Raw genomic sequence first — 20,117 nt, forward strand, 5'->3', positions numbered from 1 at the left:
AGGTTGTCGTGAGCCGAGATCACGCCATTGCACTCCAGCCTGGGTAACAAGAGTGAAACTCCCGTCTTAAAAAAAAGAAAAAAAAATACAGGGGATCATTTCAAGAGGAAAAGGAGGGCGTTTGATATACATCAGAGCTTATCGTTTATCCCGGCTTTTGACCTGCTGGCTATACTCATTCATATTACACATTCATTCATTTCTTAAATATTTATTGAGTTTTGTGTCAGGCTCTGGATTAGAAGCTGTAGGTCCCAGGTGAGCACAAATGGGTGTGGTCCGTTTCATGGGCCTCACAGTCTAGGTGGGGAGAGAATGCTAAACAGACGGTCTCGGGTGTGCTTTGTGGAAGGAAGCCATGACAACACCTGCTCCAACTAGGGAGGCAGGCACAGCTTCCCTCTGGAGGTGACATCCAAGCTGAAATCTGCAGGACGAGTGGGAGCTGATCACTGGGTGTGGGGTCGGGGGCTGTGCAGGCAGCAGGAGGAGCAAGAGCCCCAAGGCAAGAGCGAGTGCAGTGCTGGTGAGAGGCACTGGACCAGCCTGGTGTGGCTGGAACTCTTGGTGCCCCCGAGGCAGGGAGTGTGTGTTTAAACCTAGGGGAAGGGAAAGAATGTTGGTCTTCATCTTAAGAGCAATTGGAAAACCATTCAAGGATTTTGAGCAGATTGGGGTTCTGCAGTATGGAGAATTTGGAAGCTACCAGCTGGGACCCTTCTGAGACCTCACTGTTGGTGTGTGTAGCTCCTTGTCTCCCAGAGTTGCTGTTCTGGGAACTCCCACACCCCAGCCTCCCATGGGCTCATCTCCGCAGAGCCCCACCATGGACTCCCTGGAGTGCTTGCCCTGGTGTGGTCTCTTCCATAAGACACAGCCTTTGTTCTTTCTTCACCATTTTCAATGGCCAAATCCTCGGACATTCTCCCTGCCCCTGTCCAGGCTCAGTACAGTTTGATGGCCTAGAATTTTGATTGCTCAGCTTCTTGGCTGATCATAGGTCTTGAGCTGGCTGTTAACTTGATCACACTGGGCTGGGGGTGCTGCCTCCTTCCAGCTGGGCCTGCCCTGGGATCTTTGCCTAGTAGAGATGAGTGGGTCTGATTCTGTGGGCTGTGGAAGTGGTACAGGGGCCCTGGTGGGACTTGGGGTGTGGCTGAAAATGCTGTGCTGGGGACTGTGTTCAGGTGGGAGCTCTAGTCTCACCCAGAACCTGTTTCTCTCTGTCTGGGGTTGTCTTCTGAACAGTTCAAGAGGCCGACTCACTCGCCAGTGTACAGCTGGGAGCCACACGCCCAACAGCACCAGCTTCAGCCAAGAGAACCAAGGCAGCAGCCACAGCAGGGGACCAGGGTGGCGCCGCTAGGAAGGAGAAGAAGGGAAAGCACAAAGGTCAGCTTGCATTCTCTACAGCCGTCCCCAGCAGGCCTGGCCTCACTGTAGGGCTGGGAAGGTTTGTCCTCCTGACTTGGAGAAGAGGGACAGTATGAACAGACTCAGGAAAAACAGACTTCCACTGTGAGCCACTGGGTCCCCCGTTAGGTGGCTTACATGCCTCGTCTAGCTTGGGAGGTGCCTGGGCCACCTCTGGGTGTGGACAGGCCTACCACACTGCCAGGAAGTTAAGTCCTACTCAGCTGTGGCCCAGGACAGTGTCCCCCACCTCAGCTACCTTGGTCTGAGCACCCTGTATCATGACCCCTCAAGGAAGATCTCACCCAGCCTGGAGTAGGACACTCCCTGCAATGGGGGTGACTGCCTCCAGGTAGTTTGCCCCATCCTTGTGCAGTCCTCACTATCAGCTCTTCCTTAAGTGGGCTTCCCTTGACTCTGTACTCTAGTCCAGGTTCTACCCTCTGGACCACAGACCAGCCTGTTCCCTCTGCTCCTCTTTCTCCAGAAAAGACCCCTAAAGATCATCAAGGACAGTGATGGTGGCACCTTTCCCAAGTCCAATCTCTTGGCTACACGCCCCGTGTTCCTCAGCCTTTGTTCATGGGCAGTGGTTTCCAGGCCACTGCATCATGGTTGGACAGTGATGTGTCAGGGGCCATGGGCTTCTGGAGCTGGCCGAGCATTCTGGGCATATAGCTCAGCAGGCAGGCAGGGTGGCTGCCACCTGTGTGGGTCAGGCCTTGCTTCTGTTACTAAAGCTCCGTGGTAACTGGCAGGAAGGCTGATAAGGGATAGGACACGCTCCACTTGGGAAGGCGAGTGTATGCCAACTCTGATCAAGGGGCCCCGCATTTCTAATGATGTGAGTTACTGCGTGTATGTTTGTGAAAGAAAACACCAGCATTGGTCACTTGTAGCTGGCCATGTCCATGAATGATTGTTGGCCTTGGCTATGGTCTGGATCAATCCTTGTTCTCCATCTTGTTTTTTCCACTGTGCAGTTGGTTTTGTCGATGGCTGCCATCTGCTTTAATGATATGAGGTATTGTAAACCAACCCATGGCAATTAATTTGAGGGAAGAGCAGAAGAAATGAAGCCCACAACCCTTAGTAGCTTACCAGCTGTTAACAGGCTGATGCAATCATGAGTTTTATAAAAATCAGTTTTGCAGAGGGTTTCCCCACTCTTCCCTCATCCCCTTGATGGATGTCTGAGAATCCAGGCCCTCCTTTCCTCCTCCTGGTTGTAACTCAGGAGTGTCCATGGCCTGCAGGCACCAGCGGGCCAGCAGCACTGGCAGAAGACAAGTCTGAGGCCCAAGGCCCAGTGCAGATCCTGACTGTGGGCGAGTCAGACCACGCCCAGGACGCAGGGGAGACGGCAGCTGGTGGGTTCGAACGGCCCAGTGGGCAGGATCTCCGTGCTACGATGCAGAGGAAGGGTGAGCCCCATGGGGGCCCAGTGATACCCCCAAAACCCAGTCCCAGGTTCTCAGATGTACCTTTCTTCGGGAGCATGGCCTTCCATTGTCCTAGCCCCTCCCTGGCCATGTTGGATGGGGGTGGAGTACACTTAAGGACAATGAGAAACTTTTAGGCAGGGCCTCTGATATGGCTCCAGGGAGGTCCAGATTTGGAGGCAGATTTTCTTTTCCTTTTGCTCCTTAGAAAAAGCTCCTTTTGCAAGAAGTTTCCCATATGTCTGCTGAGTTTAGTGGGAACAGGGCCAGGATACCAAGAGGCAGGGCAGATCCTCCCTAGAAACCTGCTGCTCAGTTTTCCCACCATAAGCCCTACCCTAAGGAGCCCCTGGTGGAGGGCGGCAGAGGGAAGAAGCCTGGCAGTCATTGTGAGAAATCTAATCAAGGATGGTTTCCTGTACAAAGGGCTGTTGAGACAAACTGGGGGTGGGGGTGGCATTCCTGGGGAATGGCATGCAGGAGGACATCTGAGATAAAAGCTCAGGGCAAAGTTGAGGAGTCAGTGCTGCCCCCCCCCACACTGGGCTGAGGAAGGAGCTGAGGCCCATGCCCTGGTGGATTCTATGGCCTATGCCAGCCAAGTCCTCTAATAGGTTTGAGGTCAGACATGGAGGTTCCCAGTTCAAGGTGAACTGTCAAGAGACAGTGGCAGGGTGGCTGCTAGGAAGTGGGTAATGTAGGGACTGAGCTGAAACTGGGTGGTGGGGACATATCCTGAAGACTGTGGTCAGCCCCGACTCGTGTACACCTGAGAGAATGTCCCTGTTTATCTAGACATGTGTGGGAATATGTGTAAACATGAGTCTTTATGTGTATATATGGCTGCTTAAAAGGGTGCATGTGTGTGGATACAGGTGACTCAGTGTCTGAACGTGTGTATGTGACCATGTGTATTTCAGGGGTTGGGCAGACTTCTCATTCATCCCTCCTTTTCTCCTTGGCTCAGGCATTTCCAGCAGCATGAGCTTTGAAGAGGAAGAGGAGGATGAGGACGAGAACAGCTCCAGCTCCTCCCAGCTAAATAGTAACACCCGCCCCAGCTCTGCTACTAGCAGGAAGTCTGTCAGGGTGAGTGAGTAGCCTGCATCCGTTGCAGTTTTGGAGGACTGCTCATCCAAATTAGAGGTAGACTATGTGTGAAGAGATGATGGGGAGCTGGCTTTCCTGGGGCTAAGGCTTTCATGCCTATTAGGAGCATCTCTCCTGGCCTCTTATGCCTGTCTACCTAGCCTCCTAACCTCTTCAGCTAGGCCAGCGGGCTGAAGTGTCGGGGGAGCTGCAGTTGGACAGGGTGACCTCTGAGGACCTTCCCATATCCCCATTTCCACCTCTAGGAGCTGTTGAAAAGAGGGCAGAGCTGGGAAAATAGCTCCTGACCCCAGGCCCAGGCTGGCCAGGCCCACATCCCAGGATCCTTCCCTCCCACCCCCACATCCCAGGATCCTTCCCTCCCACCGCCACATCAGGAGGCAGATTTGGAACCCAGACCACCAATTTGGGCTGCTTAGGGTCCCTGGGGCTCAGGCGCCTTATTCTCCATCCCCATAGGAGGCAGCCTCAGCCCCTAGCCCAACAGCTCCAGAGCAACCAGTGGACGTTGAGGTCCAGGATCTGGAGGAGTTTGCACTGAGGCCAGCCCCCCAGGGTATCACCATCAAATGCCGCATCACCCGGGACAAGAAAGGGATGGACCGGGGCATGTACCCCACCTACTTTCTGCACCTGGACCGTGAGGATGGGAAGAAGGTAAGGTTTTGGGTCTCTATTATCCTCTAGGCATTTCAGCCCCTTTAAGTTCTAGGGGCTCCAATGTGACTAGAAGCCTCACATCCACCACTGACCTCTCAGTTTCTCAACGAAATAGCCTTTGTGTCTGGTCAGTGTGTATTTTATGTTTGCCAGTGCATTTGTGTGTGTGCACATATGTGCGTTTGGGTGCTGACCTACGGGAGAGACAGTGTGTGAGTGGCACTCAGGATTGTGTGCAGACCAGAGGCTGGGTCTGGAATATGATCTCATTCCACTCCTCAAGGTGTTCCTCCTGGCGGGAAGGAAGAGAAAGAAGAGTAAAACTTCCAATTACCTCATCTCTGTGGACCCAACAGACTTGTCTCGAGGAGGGGACAGCTATATCGGGAAACTGCGGTACTAGCAATCCCCCAGGAAGCAGGCGGGAGTGGGAGGCGGGCGGGGGCAGGCTGTCTGTAGAGGGCCTCAATCTCCCTGCAGGAGATGTAGGCCAGGGATGAATACTTACCTCAGATCCTCCCTGATCATCACATCCAACTGGAGGCCTATGTCTATGCCAGCCTAGAACCTGTCTTATAGATGGGCCTCACACACCCTACCCCAAGCTGCTCCCAGCAGGTGGGTGCAGGTTCACCAAGAGTGATGGATCCAACCCCAGGGTGTCATTGATAATGCAGGCCACCATGGAATAGCTGCCTTGGCTCCATGGCCAGTGCCAAGGAACAGGGCTGAGAATGAGCTCTTCAGGAAACACACAGCAATCTTGGGGGTGAGGGTGCTGGGGAAGGAGCAGGAAGGCTCTGAGATAGGCCTCCAGGTTGGGGTGATGGGGAAGGAAGGTTTGCTGAGGAGCAGAGTACCAGATTTGGGGAGCATAAAGATGGGAGGTCAGGAGCTAAAGCTGGAGATGGGGCTGGACTGAACTGAGACTTAGGCTGGATGCCACAGGGGAAATCTCATTCTCTCTCCACGGGTGCTGAGCCCCTTCTACTGTCTTATCAGATGCCATTCTGTTTGCCCACCTCCCATGAGGGGAACTCCCATGTCTCCCCAGATAAATGTTGTGAAGAATCCTGATTTTCTTTCCTGAATTGCTGCCACTGAACTGAAATGCACTTTGAGTCAACTCAGAGCAAGTCCAGGCCTGCCCACAAAAGTGTCTTCAAAGATGTATAATCAGTGAGCAGTATGCCTCCCTGGGCCTGCTGTTGGATCAGCCAGAATGCTTTGCAGGCTCCTCATAGGACAGACGAGCTGTTCCCAACTCTGGGGTACAGGGTGTGTGACTCTATACTGCTTGTGCCTTTATTTCAGGTCCAACTTGATGGGCACCAAGTTCACTGTCTATGACAATGGAGTCAACCCTCAGAAGGCCTCATCCTCTACTTTGGAAAGTGGAACCTTGCGTCAGGAGCTGGCAGCTGTGTGCTACGTGAGTCCTAGGTTCTGGGGTCTCTGATTTTCAAGGTAGATATGAAACCCAGGACTTGATGCCCGATCTAAGGGCTCCATCCCATCCATCTTAGTGGGTAGACAAGGCTGTGTGGAGAGGGGCTGTCCTCTGTGGAGTGATCCTGGTAGGACAGGGGCTCTGGCTTTCCCTCCTGTATTCAGAGCTCACACCACAGCCAGCCATCTGCTTGGGGAGCTCAGAAAACCAGGCCTGACTCTGTCAAGGCTAGGAGTCTCTTGGGCAGAAAGAGATAGTAGGCCTGGGTTCTTTTCTGCACATTCCGAGATCATCCCTCTGGTATGCCAGGTTCTACATGGATTACAGGGCACTTTGTCCTCTCACTGAATGTTCAACCTAAGAGACAGATCCTATTTTCTTTATAGGTGAGGAAACTGAAGCTCAGCTGCAGATATCACGCAGTTCAAAAATGACCAAACTGGAATCTAAATATAGGGGATTACTCTACCTCTTAGAAGCTGTTTCTTCATTTTTAAAATGAGGGGTGGGTATCTTATCAATCTGGGCATGGGCACTTCTTGGAGGCCATCAGTAATCCACAGCTACTTTGTGTGTTCCTGTGGCGCCACCTGCTGACCAGTTTTGGTTAGGCAGCCCGAGCCTTCAAGTACTTACTGAGCTCCAACTTTAAGGATGTGGTAATGAACAGACATAAATGTATACCTTTATGGGACTTAAGGCCCTAGTAGGAAAGACAAGCTATGAAACAGATCAGTGAAGTATGTTATTTATAAATGCTAAGAAGAAAAGGTAGGCAGAGGGGAGAGGAAATGCCAGGGCATGAGATTTTCAGAAGAATGGCAGGGGGGACTTCACTGAGGTAGCTCTTGAGTAAAGACCAGAAGGAAGTGAAAACCAGCAGTGTAGATGTCTAGGGGACACAGGGAAAAAGTCCTGAGTGCCTGGCATGAAGAAGGAATGGAGTGAATGCCAGGGAGTAAATGGTGAGGAGAGTACCATGGGGCCGTGTGCAGGTAAAATCACATCTTTAGCTTTTACTCTGAGTGAGCTGGGGAGCTACCGAAGGGTTTTGAGCAGAGGAGAAAGATAGTCTGACTTAACATGCCTGAGCACTGGCTGCTGTGTTGAGAACAGATGATGGGAAGGAGTAGGAGGGCCAAGAACAGAACAAGGAGTCCAGGTAAAGGCTGTTACAGTGATCTCGGTGAGAGAACCTAGTGGTGAAAAGTGGTGGAATTCTGGGTGTAATTTGAAGGTAGAGCTGATAGAAACTGCTGATGGATTAGAAGTAAGATGTGGAAGAGAGGACTCAAGTGTGACCAAATAATTTGCCAGAGCAAGCGGAAGAACTGCATTTCCATAAATGGAAGCAAGGATGATGTATAAAGGCAGCTAGTTCTGGCAGAGTAGAGGCCCAGGAGCTTGGTTCTGCCCATGTTAGGTTTAGAGGTGCATGTTAGACTTTGGAGTGGAGATGGTGGGAACTAGCTCTTCATCTTTATTCCCATCCCCTCACCTTCTCCAGTAGGTCAATAGACGCCTCAGGTGGCCAGTGTTGCGTTCTCTTTCCCAGGAGACAAACGTCTTAGGCTTCAAGGGGCCTCGGAAGATGAGTGTGATTGTCCCAGGCATGAACATGGTTCATGAGAGAGTCTCCATCCGCCCCCGCAACGTGAGTCTCTATTCCTCCCTCCCTCCTTTCCCCATCATCCTGGTCTCTGCATGAGCTTCTAAGGGCAGAACTCCAGTGGATGTATATATGTGGAGGGGATACCATGTGAGAAAGTCCTGGGGGTCTACGGAAGTCTAGGACCCACATTCCTGGGACAGATCCTTCTTTGGGGTGGTCATAATGCCAAAGGCCTGGGCTTCGCTCAGATGAGGCTGCCCTCCCAGGAGCATGAGACACTGCTAGCACGCTGGCAGAATAAGAACACCGAGAGTATCATCGAGCTGCAAAATAAGACACCTGTCTGGAATGATGACACACAGTCCTACGTACTCAACTTCCATGGGCGTGTCACACAGGCCTCCGTGAAGAACTTCCAGATCATCCATGGCAATGACCGTGAGTGTTTCTGTCCCTACTCATTACGGTGCGTATGATGCCCAACGCCCTTAGTGTAGGGTGCACCCCACCTAGCCCTGCCCACACTGGCTAGAGTTGAAGAATGTGATCTAGAAAGCTTAGGTTAGATGTATGGAACTTTCTAACCTTAATGACTGGGAGGTCCTGAAAGAGCCTCCTTTGGAGCCCTGGTCCTAGATTCTGTGTATTCAGCAGAGTCTCAGGCATGGGAACACCCTTTAAAAGGACTTTTCCTCCTCTTCTCTGTCCCCTGGTGTTCACATCACTTTCCTTTGCTATCTGCTTCCTCTTTCCTGCCACTTCTCCCAATTGGCGTTTGTTTTACTTCGTGATTCCCTTGGCATCTCCGCTTCTCACTTTCTCTTCCCTCATGTGGTTTGTGTGTGTGTCTGTCCTTTCCTGGCTCTTCCATTCCTGCCCTGTCCTTTTCTCTGTCTGTGCCTGTGCTTGGCCCCAGCGGACTACATCGTGATGCAGTTTGGCCGGGTAGCAGAGGATGTGTTCACCATGGATTACAACTACCCGCTGTGTGCGCTGCAGGCCTTTGCCATTGCCCTGTCCAGCTTCGACAGCAAGCTGGCATGTGAGTAGAGGCCTCTTCATGCCCTTTGGGGTTGCCCAGCCTGGAGCGGAGCTCGCCTGCCTGCCTGCTATGGAGACAGCCCTGCCTACCCTCTGTATATAGGCCTTCTGCCAGATGAAGCTTTGGCCCTCAGTGGGCTCCCTGGTCCAGCCAGCCAGGAACTGGCTCCTTTGCCTCTGCTGCTGAGGCAGGGGAGTAGTGGAGAGCGGGTGGGTGGGTATGAAGGGACGAGAGTAATTCTTTCTGTGCCCCGAGATCAACACACTCCAACGCTTGGGGTAGTGTGTCGCAGTCGTGCTTACCAAGCTGAGCAACCTTTTCATCTGGGAAGGCCGGAAGAGGCATAGAGGGAGAGGAAGCACAATGCAGGGCTGCTGTGGCCCAGTCATCTGCTCAGCCAGAGTCAGATGGTAACGGGTACCCCAGCAGGTAGGGGCACAGTGAGTGTGTGTATGTAGGAAGGCCACATCAACTTTATGTAGCAAAGGGCTTGGTGGCCGAGCCTGGCCCTTAAACAACTGCAGAAAGGCTCACCCAAGCCTGAGAGAAGTTGGGAGGGTGGTGGGGACAGGTAAGTGGCAGGACCCTGTCAGGACTGGAAGGTCCTGGCTCACTGTGGCTGTGAGAATCAGCTGGTGGCTAGGGTTCTAGCGCATTTCATTTCTCTAGGTTTGCTCTGTCTCACAGAGGCAGCAGGAACCCAGCTGTCAAGGTTGACTGTCTTAGTAGATGGGCCCTGCAGGACACAGGGTCAGCATGCAGAAGTGCATGAACAGGGTCCCTGGATCAGGGCTGTTCTGGGAGTCCTGTCAGCTGCACCAGGACCTCTGCTTAGCAGCCCAGCACAACCCCCAGGAAACACAGATGGGGTCCAGGTCACCAGCCTGACTGCACACAGCTAGGCATGCCTGGGGATCCTGGTGGCAGAGAACCATTCCCAAGCCATGATATGCTCCTGGAAGAATCTCTCCTCTCTGGAAAGACCCAACTCTCACTGCTGTCAGCCAAGTCATGGTTGGTAAAGCCGTCTATGTATGGTTCTTGAAAGAAAATGGGACAGGGCAAATAAAGCAGGTACTATTTTAGACCCACAAGAGATCAGTAATGGCAGGACCCTTAGGGATCAACTAGTACAACCTTCTTGCTTTAGGTGAATCACTCAGAAAACAGAGCTTGCCCTGGGTCACCTAGCTGGTTAACAGCAGCATTCAGAACTTCAAGTTCTCTTGATTTCTTTGTTCCCACGGTCCTCCAAGAAACTACTATCTCTGGGTCTCTAGCCTCCTGGGGCCCATTCTGCATGCCCTCCCCACTTCCCCTGATTCCAGAGACTAAGAAACATCAGAGTTGATACATGAGATTGAAACCATTCCAGTAGGAATTCAGGCAGGTTCCCTGTTGAAAGCTGGTTTTTTGCACAAGTACGATCCAGGATTGGCCTGTGTCAGGCCCCTCCGTGAGGACTGAGGACTGCTCAGCAGTGAGCAGGCTTTAGTAAGGCTGCAGCACACTTCTCAGTTTAGGTGAGAGAGAGTGCATAAGGGTTTTGGGGCTAGGCCTGATTACTCCCTCCACTGCCACTGCTATTTCTCCTTGGATGGCACTATCCACCATGCAGGCTTGGGAATTTGAAGCTCAAGCTCTTGCTCATTTGTCATTTACCCTGGTGGAGGCTTCTTGCCCAGATAGAGATCAGAAATCAGTGGGAAGCAAGCAGGGATTGAACCTTGCTTTAGAGTAGATATGTTTGGAAGAGCTAAGCAGAAATTAATTTTTAAAAATAAAAGTTGTATTTTAAACATGGTAGGCTTTATAAGGTGAAAGACTTGTTTTGACTTAAGTAGAAGTAGTATGCGCTCATTTCTTTGTAATCTAGAGTTTCCTATGTTGAATGCTTAAAGCAAGGCATACCTGTTCTAGCGGGATCTGCCCACACCTCAGCCATACATCCCTGTGAGAGGCGCCTCCAATGATTCACTTTTGCAACATGGTCCAGTTTCTAGAGCCCACTAGAACCTTCTGTGCCAGGGCTGGTGAAACACCATGGTACCATCCTCCTCTATAGTTCCAGTTTAGCTGTTCCTTCCCTACCTTTAAGGAGAAGAGATCTGCATTGTGACATTTGAGATGATGGGCACTAGGTCATCTCTAATGTTTGGTCAAGCTATTTCTCTGGATTTGTGATTTTATGATAGAACAGGCTGGTTCTGAGTTCTGGTGAGACAGAGACCTTGGTGGCAGTGGAAAAATCAGAAGCACAAAGGAAAACTCTTGGCCTCTGCTTTCTCCTGTAGCATACAGAAGAGGGAGCTGGCTGGATCTTTTGGTGGGATCAGGAAACATGGGCTGAGCTTTCTAGCCTGGGTGTGGAGAAGGGTAGCCTCAGCTGCAAAACTTGTCAGGCACTGAGTGACAAGCATCCTCAGCCGTGTGCACTCCTGGAAATGCTGGTTTTCCTTGCCCACTGGCCCTGGGGCCATGGGCACAAGGACTCCTAAAGCTGCTCTAGGGTCCCTGGAAACCACCTGGGTTCAGCCTCTCCCACAGTAAGAGTTCTTGCCCTTCATACCCTCTACCTGGATGGATGGTGCTTGATTGGGCAGGGAATCAAACACATAATGAGCAGTCCCCAACAGTATTGGGCAGTTGGGACCTTAGGCAGCTTCTCTCTAACTGCTCCTGGGACCACACCCCAAACTCTACACCCTCTGCCCCCAAACAATTCTGCAGAGTGGTGAAGTTCACTTCCCCAACTCTTCTCCAAGTCTAGCTTTTCTTTCCCTTCTGGCTCCAAGGTGCTCTGTGTCCATCTCTGTATGTGTGTGTGTGTGTGTGTGTGTGTGTGTGTGTCTGCGTGTCTCTGTGTGTACTGGGGAAAAGGGCAATCAGTAATCAATTGAGGTTTCTTAATTGTGATCATATTGCTAAGAAATGAGTAGGAAAGGAATAAGGATGTTATGATCACCTGTGGATTTTGTCCATTCATTTCATGCTCTTTGGATAGAAAGTACACCTGGGAAAATAGCAGCTTTTTCTCTCAGGGTTCTGAGTGAGAGGACACCATCCAAGAAAGGTGTTATCTTTCAGTTCCCACTCTCCATTGCCTGAAGAAATTGGTATGTTGCACATATGGTTGAAACTGAACATATTCTAGTGAATGTGCCTTAAAAATCACGACACTAGTTCAGAGGAAGCACATAAGGTCCAGACCTGTGGTGAAGACAGGTGTTGGAAGCCAGGACTGTGATAATCAGAAGCTGTAAGAGAACTTTTGGAGCCTGCCTCCTTCAGTGACAAGTAGGGCACAAAATTATAGAAGACCTTGTTTTCTTTTTTTCCTCATTCTGAAAATAGCAGGACATTTACCTCTTAAATAAACTTAGCATTTAGAGGTAGTTCTAAATTTAACAAGTAGCAGGGTTGATTTCAAAGAAAAAGGTCCATGCTTTGCTTACAATGGAGTCTGCAGTGAGGGGAGGTGCTGGGATAGCCATTTCCATGGCTCTGTTATGCAAGCACAAATTCCATCTCCTAGATGGACTTCCTGGTTTTCTCCTACTGCAGTAACACTGGCCTTCCCTTTTCTAATTCCTTATGCCAGCTGTGGCATCCCTGTGTCAACTCAGGTTGCCAAGTGGTCCGGAATACACTTCTCCACATAGCTGAATGAGTCTGCTTTCACTGAGACTGGGACCTGAATAACGTGTAGTTAGGGCCCAGAGTTGGGACACTATACTACCTGGAGCTCTGGTCTGTAGGCTTGTAGTAGCCACCAGTAATAGGCCAAGAGCTGGGCTCTTGTTTGCGTTTATGGCCACCTGGAATTTTCTGTCATCTCAGGACACAGGGGGGAGGGGCAGAACAGACATATTACGACAGGTTTGGTTTTAAAATTTTCCAACCAAGTGAAGAGGCAAGTTGGTCTTACAGAAAGCACTACTGCACTTAGTAGCTATATGTTTTTGAGCAAACCACATAATCCTTCTAGGTCCATTTTCTTAACCGCAAGATGAAGATGTTACATTGTCAAAGCTTGCTGTAGGATTTGGGGTGAATGAAAGTTACTCTTTGCTTTCATCACTACCTTTATAGCTCATCACTGTGCCTTTTTTCTTTCCTGAGAAAGACATCACATCCCTTCCTTCTCTGTGCTCCTGTCCCTCCCTCCCCCTAGCAAGGTCCAGGCAAAGCTGGAGAAGAGGCTGAGAATCCAGAGTTTCCTAGAAGGCAACTTAGAATAACTAGGAGAGGGAAGCCTGACTGCTGGTCAGGAGGGGTGAAGTTTCTTGCTGGGAACACACAGCCAGTTTTCACAATGCCTAGAATGTGTATGTCTGTTTGCACAAGATTGTCTTTTCCTATTTTGGAGTGGTCAGACATTTTATTTTTGTTCAAGATTATCTGGAGTTTTAGACAAATTTGCAAAACTGTGCTTTTATTAAGTGAATTTTTGAATAAACTTCTTTGGTATTCTGGAACAAATGTATTTATTTATTGGTATGTGCAATGACAAACTTGGTATTTTCCCATGTTGACATTATGTGTGTTGTAGAATTTAGTGTTTGTCTAAGTACAGACATACATCAACATATTAAACTTGAACTGTTTCAACACTTCTGTTCCTAGTTTTTTTCTCTATCCTTCATTCACTGTTTCCTAGGAGCCTCAGGCAGGTAGGTGGGTGGTAATAGCAGAGGTCATACCTCACCAATGACATGTGGGTCAACACTGACCTCCCTCTGGCTGTGCCTTTCAAGTTTAAGGTTCATCAGAACTGCACCCAGAGGGTAGAAAAATGAAGGCACGAAGTACTTAAGTTAGAGCAGTTCTCTTCAGGGTTTGCTGTGCTACCTGAAGGAGCAGGCCTGACCTTAGGAACAGAACAGGGCTGTCTGCAGAGATAAAAAATGTATAAAAGATCCAACCAGGCCCACTCCTTCAGGTGGCACAGAAGACCCTGAAGAGAACTGCTCTAACTTAAGTACTCTGTGGGCCTGCTTGGAGCCTGACCCATTTAAACAGGACTTAGACGTGCTCAGGAATCTTTTTGTTGCAGGGCAGCTGTGGCAGATTTGAAGCCAAAAGGAAGGGAGGCTACAGTGGTGGGTAGAAGCAGACATGAAAGCTAATGGTCTGACCCAGAGAGGAAGTTACCACTAAACGCACCCAGAGACTACAGAATGGCCCTGGGCCATTCCTGACAGTCCGGGTAGCCTTAGAGCGTGTCAAGTGTAACACCTCAGCAACACAGGACTTGCTGTCACCAAGCACCTACCATATGCTTCACCCTGGCACACACAGACACTTTATAAAAACCATCTTATTTAATCCATACAGCCCTGGAAAGAGCATCATTCCCAATTCATGGAGAAACTAGTTCTCTGAGAAATTAAGGAATGACCTAAGAGGAGAAATTTGACTTGTTTTCTTTGTGTAAAAAAAAGGGAAAGAAAAGGAAGCACATTTTAGAAAATTCAGTGGTCAAGGCAAAGTTATAGATGTGTTCATGTTTTTTCTCAGTAGTGCTGAATAGCTGAAGTACTGAATTTTTCTTTGGAATACAAATAGTCTGGATTAAAGGGAACTTTGAGAGCGTGGTAATAAATAGAGTTTGTTTACCCCCCACAGATCTAGAGTTCTGATGTGACCAAGAGTGTTTCCTACCTGAACCATGGCCTATCTCCTGTGGCCTCTGCCTCTGGCGGGAAATAGCGTATACAGGATATGCTACAAAGGAAAGAGGGTTTTGTTCAGTCTGGTTGAAAACCTTAAATGGCCATAGACAGGGGTGACCATATGTGCAGGATAGTCTTAGTTTATGCCTGTTACCACCTTGGCTTAATTTTTATTAAAGCTCCCATTTTCCAAAGTGTTTGAATCTGGACCATAAGTTATTTCATTGCCCAAACCATATAAGGTGCAGAGTATGGTTCTCAAAAGCCATTGCTTCTACAGACCAAATAACGCCTCCACTCCTCAGCACACCTCCCTGGGCTCAGCTTCTGGAGCTAGTCATGGAGATAATGAAATGGTTTCTTTGTGCTCCTGTTGTGACGAGGAAAGGGGATCTCCTGGGTGTACCACCCACCTGATTTACCAAGAATGATCCCAGATTATGCAGTTGTTTTGTGAGCTAACTGTCGATAGAGGTATGACTTGTGTACTCTGCGATAGTGCCCAAAGGACAAGATCCCCGCCCCTTTATTGTCAGAAAAGACCATGGGAAACAGACGGCAGCCTTGGCAACAAAAACCAGTGCCATGATTTTGTCATCCTGGGTTGTATACACAGATATAACTCATCCCTAAAAGATAAAATAATTCTGGAAAATCCAAAAAGAACTGTCTAAATCCTGAATGACTGAAAAGTACACCAAAATGTCTGATATATAAATACACAAACATATTCCTTATATATAAACCAACCAAGAGCCAGGGCAGGAAGAACCATCATAAGGGCTTAGTACTTCTGGCAGGAATTTCCATAAGCCAATTTTCCCCAAAGACTAACAACACTTTACATGACAGCCTCATCAAAATACTTGAACATCCATGTATGTTCACACCCAACTGCTTTTTTCAACAACTCTTTCTGCCAAGAATGTCCTCTCTTCTTTGCCCACCTGGAGAAGTTCTTAACCTGTCTGAAGGCCCACATCCCAAGAAACTGTCAAGTGTCTTGGAAATAGCAAAAACAATTTCTCTTTCCTGTAGTTTTGGGCCCATGTCTGAATTATAGCATAGCCCTTATAATAAAAACATTAACCACCACTAAATGAGTGGTTATCATGTATGAGCTAGAAACCAGTGCTGTTTGACATATACTGATGAGTTCATTTTCCTACCCCTCGCTTTACCACCCAGAAGCCAAAGCTCAGACCGGTTAAGGAGCTGACCCACGATTCCATAGCTAGAAGATACAGGGACAGATCGTGGCTCACATTTCTCTGCCTGCAGAATTCACAATCTTGAGCCCTCTTATAGGGTTATAGTTCATTTTATCTGTCAGGCTCTCTCGATATATTCAGTTTTTTGATGGTAGAAATTGAGCCTCTGTTCCCAGTACCTAGCACTAAGCAGCTGACTGCTAAATGGATGAATGAATTAGAAGAAAATACAAGTATTTATCTCTAATAAGGGAATCATATCCTAAGGCAAAAAAGAAATCTGAGCCAGGAACCCAAGGCTCTCCTCTTAACCCCTCATAGTGAATGAAGAGAAATAATACAGAAAACAATCTATCCAAACAGTAAGGAGCACCTGTTATTTTTTACCTTTAGTGTACAATACATCTAGATTGCATTCAGTACATTTTAAACTGCAGTCTTTACAATGTGAATCAAATGTTCTACAGAGATAGATGCAATGTACTTTCTATAAATTCAATCTTCAATGACTTTTCTCTGTAACTCAATTAACAATAAATGCCTAGTAGTACCTGACAGGTTATCTTAATATGACTCCATACCTTCTAACAGCAGTCTGTATGCTTTTATGTGTGATTTTAAACTATTTTCCTGGCATCTTATTCATGCCAACCATAATAGAACTCTAAAAATCATATCTACCTTTACATAATTTCTAAATTTTTCAGTCTTCTACATTTCATGACTGGGAATGTCTTTGGGAATGTGCCCTCTTCAAACTCTTAGGTCTTACACATAAACTGAATTCACACATACTTCATGCTATAAATCATAAGTGATAGCTTGTCTCAAGAAGACACACATCTGATGCAATAAGGAAAAAAGGCCTTTAATTTGGTCAAAATCCTCCCAGTCCGAATCTAGTTGCTACTTTCCCTAGCTCTCTCAAAAGACCCAACCAAATATTGGAATAATGGAACATATGGTCTCTTCCCCTGGGCACTGCTATGTTGGTTCTCTGCAACAGACACACTCTAACTTCCCTGTTGAGTTGGCATTTTGTATACAAGATCAGTCCTCATTTCTGCTTCAATTTATGGGTTCTGAGAACAAATTTCTCAAAGGGTGCAACATTCAGAAACAGCTTTAGGTAAGGACTGTCCATAAGTGCACAGATTCTCTCCCCTATTGCTGGCTTCCTGGCCTTCTGAGCTTCTCATGGCAGAACCATCCCTGGGCAGGGCTTCCTGCAGCTTCAGTGGCCTCTAATTTTGACTTTGCAAGGGCGGGGTCTAATGTCTCTAAAACTTTCTATGTCCACTGAAAACCAGGAGTGCAAAGGTATTTCTGGGATTGGCAGTTCTGTTATGCAGAACAAGGGTAAAGGAAGCTAGAGATCCAGGTAATATCAGAGTAAAACAGTCAACAAGCAAGCCTCTGGGCTCATTCTCAGATCAGTGAGAGTCTGTTCTACTCTGAAGAAAAGAGGATGTCTGAGGCAGCATCAATGCTCCTAGGAAGACCCTCACTGCAAGGAAGAGGCTTCAGCTGAGACAGCAGAGTTTTACCCTGATCTGGGCCCATCAGCCCCACAAATAAAATGTTCTCTTCTCCCCATGGGACTACTAACCTGCTCAAGGCCCAAAGATAAGGCATCCTGGAGTCTGAAATCTTCATTCTTGCAATCTTAAGTCCTCATCATCTGTATGCTGATGTTCATTCACAGGCAAGCTATCTGTTACCCCTACCAGGAAGAGTCAGACCTTTGCCCCTGAGTGGTCCCATCTGTAATTACGACAGACCAAACATAATTACTTAATGGATCAACTTCTCTGATAGGGGAAAGGCAGGAAGAGAAACAGCCAAGCTGTCCTGTGTTCACACTAATATCCATGTTTTACAAGGTGACAGGTGTGTGAGCACCAGGAAGGATACATGATATCCATGATAGTGGCCTGATAGCTATGACACTTGAACACAGTGAAGACAGTACAGGGCACAGGGCCAAGAAGGAAATCTGAGGACAGAAACGTCACCTTGGGACTTGAGTAATGGATACTTCAAACTGGCTGTTTTTACTCTAAACCCTGGGGGTTACGCCTCCTCAGCATGCTGCCTGTATATGCTTGATCGGTGCTTATGCCCAGCCCTTCCTCTCTAAAGTCTTGGGGCCACTCTTCCTTGGTGGTTTCCTCTTGCTCAGCATAGCTATCTGCATTGAATCCAGCATTCTCTGCCAAGACCGCAGGATCCTCATCTTCATGAAAACAGCAGGAACATGTTTCTGGCTTTGGATCACACGAGGTAACAGAATTATCTTTCTGGACTCTGGGGTCAGTGGGCATACCTTCCCAAACCAAATGGTCTGATTCTTCCTCTTCTATCGCTCCCATTCTTTCAGCTATTTCTTCAGCAGAAAGCTCTTTTGGGTCAGGGTGATCCACCAAGATTGTTTTTTGCCTACGCTTGATACAGTCTGAAAGGTCATAAATTGGGTAAGTCTCTTCAGGGTAACCTAGAGAGAAAAGTAGCACAAAGTCTTAAATAGAATGTCTCCTCAAAAAAAAAAAAAAAGTGTCAGGTTCAAAGAGGATTCTCAGGCAGCAGCCATCCTATCCTAACAAATCCATTCAGGAAATCTCTAAGATGATTCCAATAGTTCTACAGTTTCACTTGAGCAAATTCTTAGCAATCTGGCTGACTATCCATCCCAATGCTCTTTGAAATACAAACCAATTCAGATGAAAATCCCTTCTTATGTGTAGGGTGCTTGGGGCACAGTTAAGTCTCATACCACGTGTTTTTGCAGTACTGATGAAGATTAAACAAACAACATGAGCCTTTAGTTTAAAAAAAAAAAAAAAGCATCAAATACCAGATGGAGAGAGCACAGCTCTAGGCTAATGTTTATAATTTCTATTTGGAACCATTTCCAGATCTTCCTTGGGGGAGGGGGGAGAGGAAAGGAATGCTAAGCTCTTAAAAAAATACACCATGAAGCTTTCTATTTATCAAAACAATTGAAATGGCTTGCAAGTGTCAGAAATAGAGAGCACTTTAGCAAGACATGCCCAAGATCCCAAAGGACGAGCACTGCATTTTCAGAAGACAGAATTCCTGTTGTTGGCTTCCTGTCTTCACAAAACGGAACAAAAGAAAACAACAAACTGGTAAACAAAAACGAGTAACACTGGTACTGAATCCCAGCTAGGATAATGAGAAAAGAGAAAATGTTGCCAAATTAAGGAACGAAATGAAATAAATCTGTGTCAGCCAAGCAAGCCTGAGCAGATGGGCCATGCTGGAGCTCACACACCAGTCAGTACTGGCACCAGCGGCTGTGAATACGATACAATGCAGAAAGCTGGAGGATTCAGAACCCATTTGTCCATTATGATAATTGTCAAATTCAGCCCTAACATAAACCGCTTTTTGCCTACAAATTGTGACAAATAGCGGGTTTTTTTGGTGCAATGTAGGGTGCATGGAGACATTTCTATATTACTAGTTTTTCTGACTATAAAAATACAGACTCATTTGTAGAAAATTTGAAAAATGAAATTCCTTTTTTAAAAAAGAAAACACAAATCACCTAGAATACCATCACTCATAATAATATGCTTTTTCTGCCCTGTTTACCATATCTAAACATGTATTTTCTTTTCTTTTCTTTTTTTTTTTGAGATGGAGTCTTGCTCTGGTGCCCAGGCTGGAGTGCCATGGTGGAATCTCAGCTCACTGCAACCTTCACCTCCCGGGTTCAAGCAATTCTCCTGCTTCAGCCTCCCGAGCAGCTCGGATTACAGGTGCATGCCACCATGCCTGGCTAATTTTTGTATTTTTAGTAAAGAGAGGGTTTCGCCATGTTGGCCAGGCTGGTCTCAAACTCAATCTCAGGTGATCCACCACCTCAGTCTCCCAAAGTGTTGGGATTACAGGCATGAGCCACTGTGCCCGGCCAACATGTATTTTCTTATTCCCCCTTTTTTAAAAGAAGGATTATATTTGTGTATAAAAGGTTACATCCTGATGTTTTTCATTCAACTTTATATCATGAGCATCTCTTGATGTCATTAGGCATTTGAAAGTTGGCTGCAAAATATCTCATCATATAGCTAAATAACTGACATGATTTACTATTTCTCTTTTCTAAGACATTTAAATTCTTTCCAATTTTCCCCTATTATTAAGTAGTATAGAAGATCTCTGAATATAAATCTATGTCCACTTCCCTAATTGTTTAAGATAGACTTCTATAAATATGAAAACTAAACAAAGAGGAATGGACATTTTAAAAGCCTTTTTTATACTCTGCCAAATTACTTTCCAGAAAAGTAGTCTACATTTTCAATCCTACCAGTGATGTAAAGACTGTCCATCTTATCACACCCTCACCACACTCACACTAACATGTTAAGAACCTGGCCAATGCAATCTTTATTTCCAAGGCTTAACTAACTGTGGATGGAATGCTAGGTAAAGTGGAGCTTGGCTACCCAGGACCCTCAGCCTCCATGGTCAGG

General features: G+C 47.5%; 2 protein-coding genes across 20 annotated transcripts in view; one reads left to right on the forward strand and one right to left on the reverse strand.

The window, feature by feature from the left end:
• The window catches only part of TUB (TUB bipartite transcription factor), an 85,960-nt gene extending 72,618 nt beyond the window's left edge, over positions 1 to 13,342 (forward strand). For 8 of the 11 annotated variants that reach the window (XM_078340439.1, XM_054242029.2, XM_078340441.1 and 5 more), the window contains 9 exons: positions 1,249 to 1,392; positions 2,670 to 2,837; positions 3,823 to 3,944; positions 4,425 to 4,622; positions 4,909 to 5,021; positions 5,940 to 6,057; positions 7,631 to 7,729; positions 7,954 to 8,125; positions 8,604 to 13,342. In XM_078340439.1, coding sequence (XP_078196565.1) covers positions 1,249 to 1,392; positions 2,670 to 2,837; positions 3,823 to 3,944; positions 4,425 to 4,622; positions 4,909 to 5,021; positions 5,940 to 6,057; positions 7,631 to 7,729; positions 7,954 to 8,125; positions 8,604 to 8,737 — 1,268 coding nt within the window. In that variant the 3' untranslated portion in view covers positions 8,738 to 13,342. The remainder of the gene's footprint in view (positions 1 to 1,248; positions 1,393 to 2,669; positions 2,838 to 3,822; positions 3,945 to 4,424; positions 4,623 to 4,908; positions 5,022 to 5,939; positions 6,058 to 7,630; positions 7,730 to 7,953; positions 8,126 to 8,603) is intronic. The other 3 variants (XM_054242030.2, XM_078340444.1, XM_078340445.1) reach the window with 2 other exon arrangements.
• RIC3 (RIC3 acetylcholine receptor chaperone) overlaps positions 196 to 20,117 on the reverse strand; it is an 81,727-nt gene continuing 61,805 nt past the window's right edge. For 6 of the 9 annotated variants that reach the window (XM_035265705.3, XM_009007635.5, XM_009007634.4 and 3 more), the window contains one exon: positions 15,968 to 18,109. In XM_035265705.3, coding sequence (XP_035121596.1) covers positions 18,100 to 18,109 — 10 coding nt within the window. In that variant the 3' untranslated portion in view covers positions 15,968 to 18,099. Of the gene's footprint in view, positions 14,457 to 15,967; positions 18,110 to 20,117 lie in introns of those variants that run through there. The other 3 variants (XR_013523288.1, XR_004731291.3, XM_035265703.3) reach the window with 3 other exon arrangements.

This window comes from Callithrix jacchus, chromosome 10, assembly GCF_049354715.1.
Source record: "Callithrix jacchus isolate 240 chromosome 10, calJac240_pri, whole genome shotgun sequence".
Taxonomy (NCBI): Eukaryota; Metazoa; Chordata; class Mammalia; order Primates; family Cebidae; genus Callithrix; species Callithrix jacchus.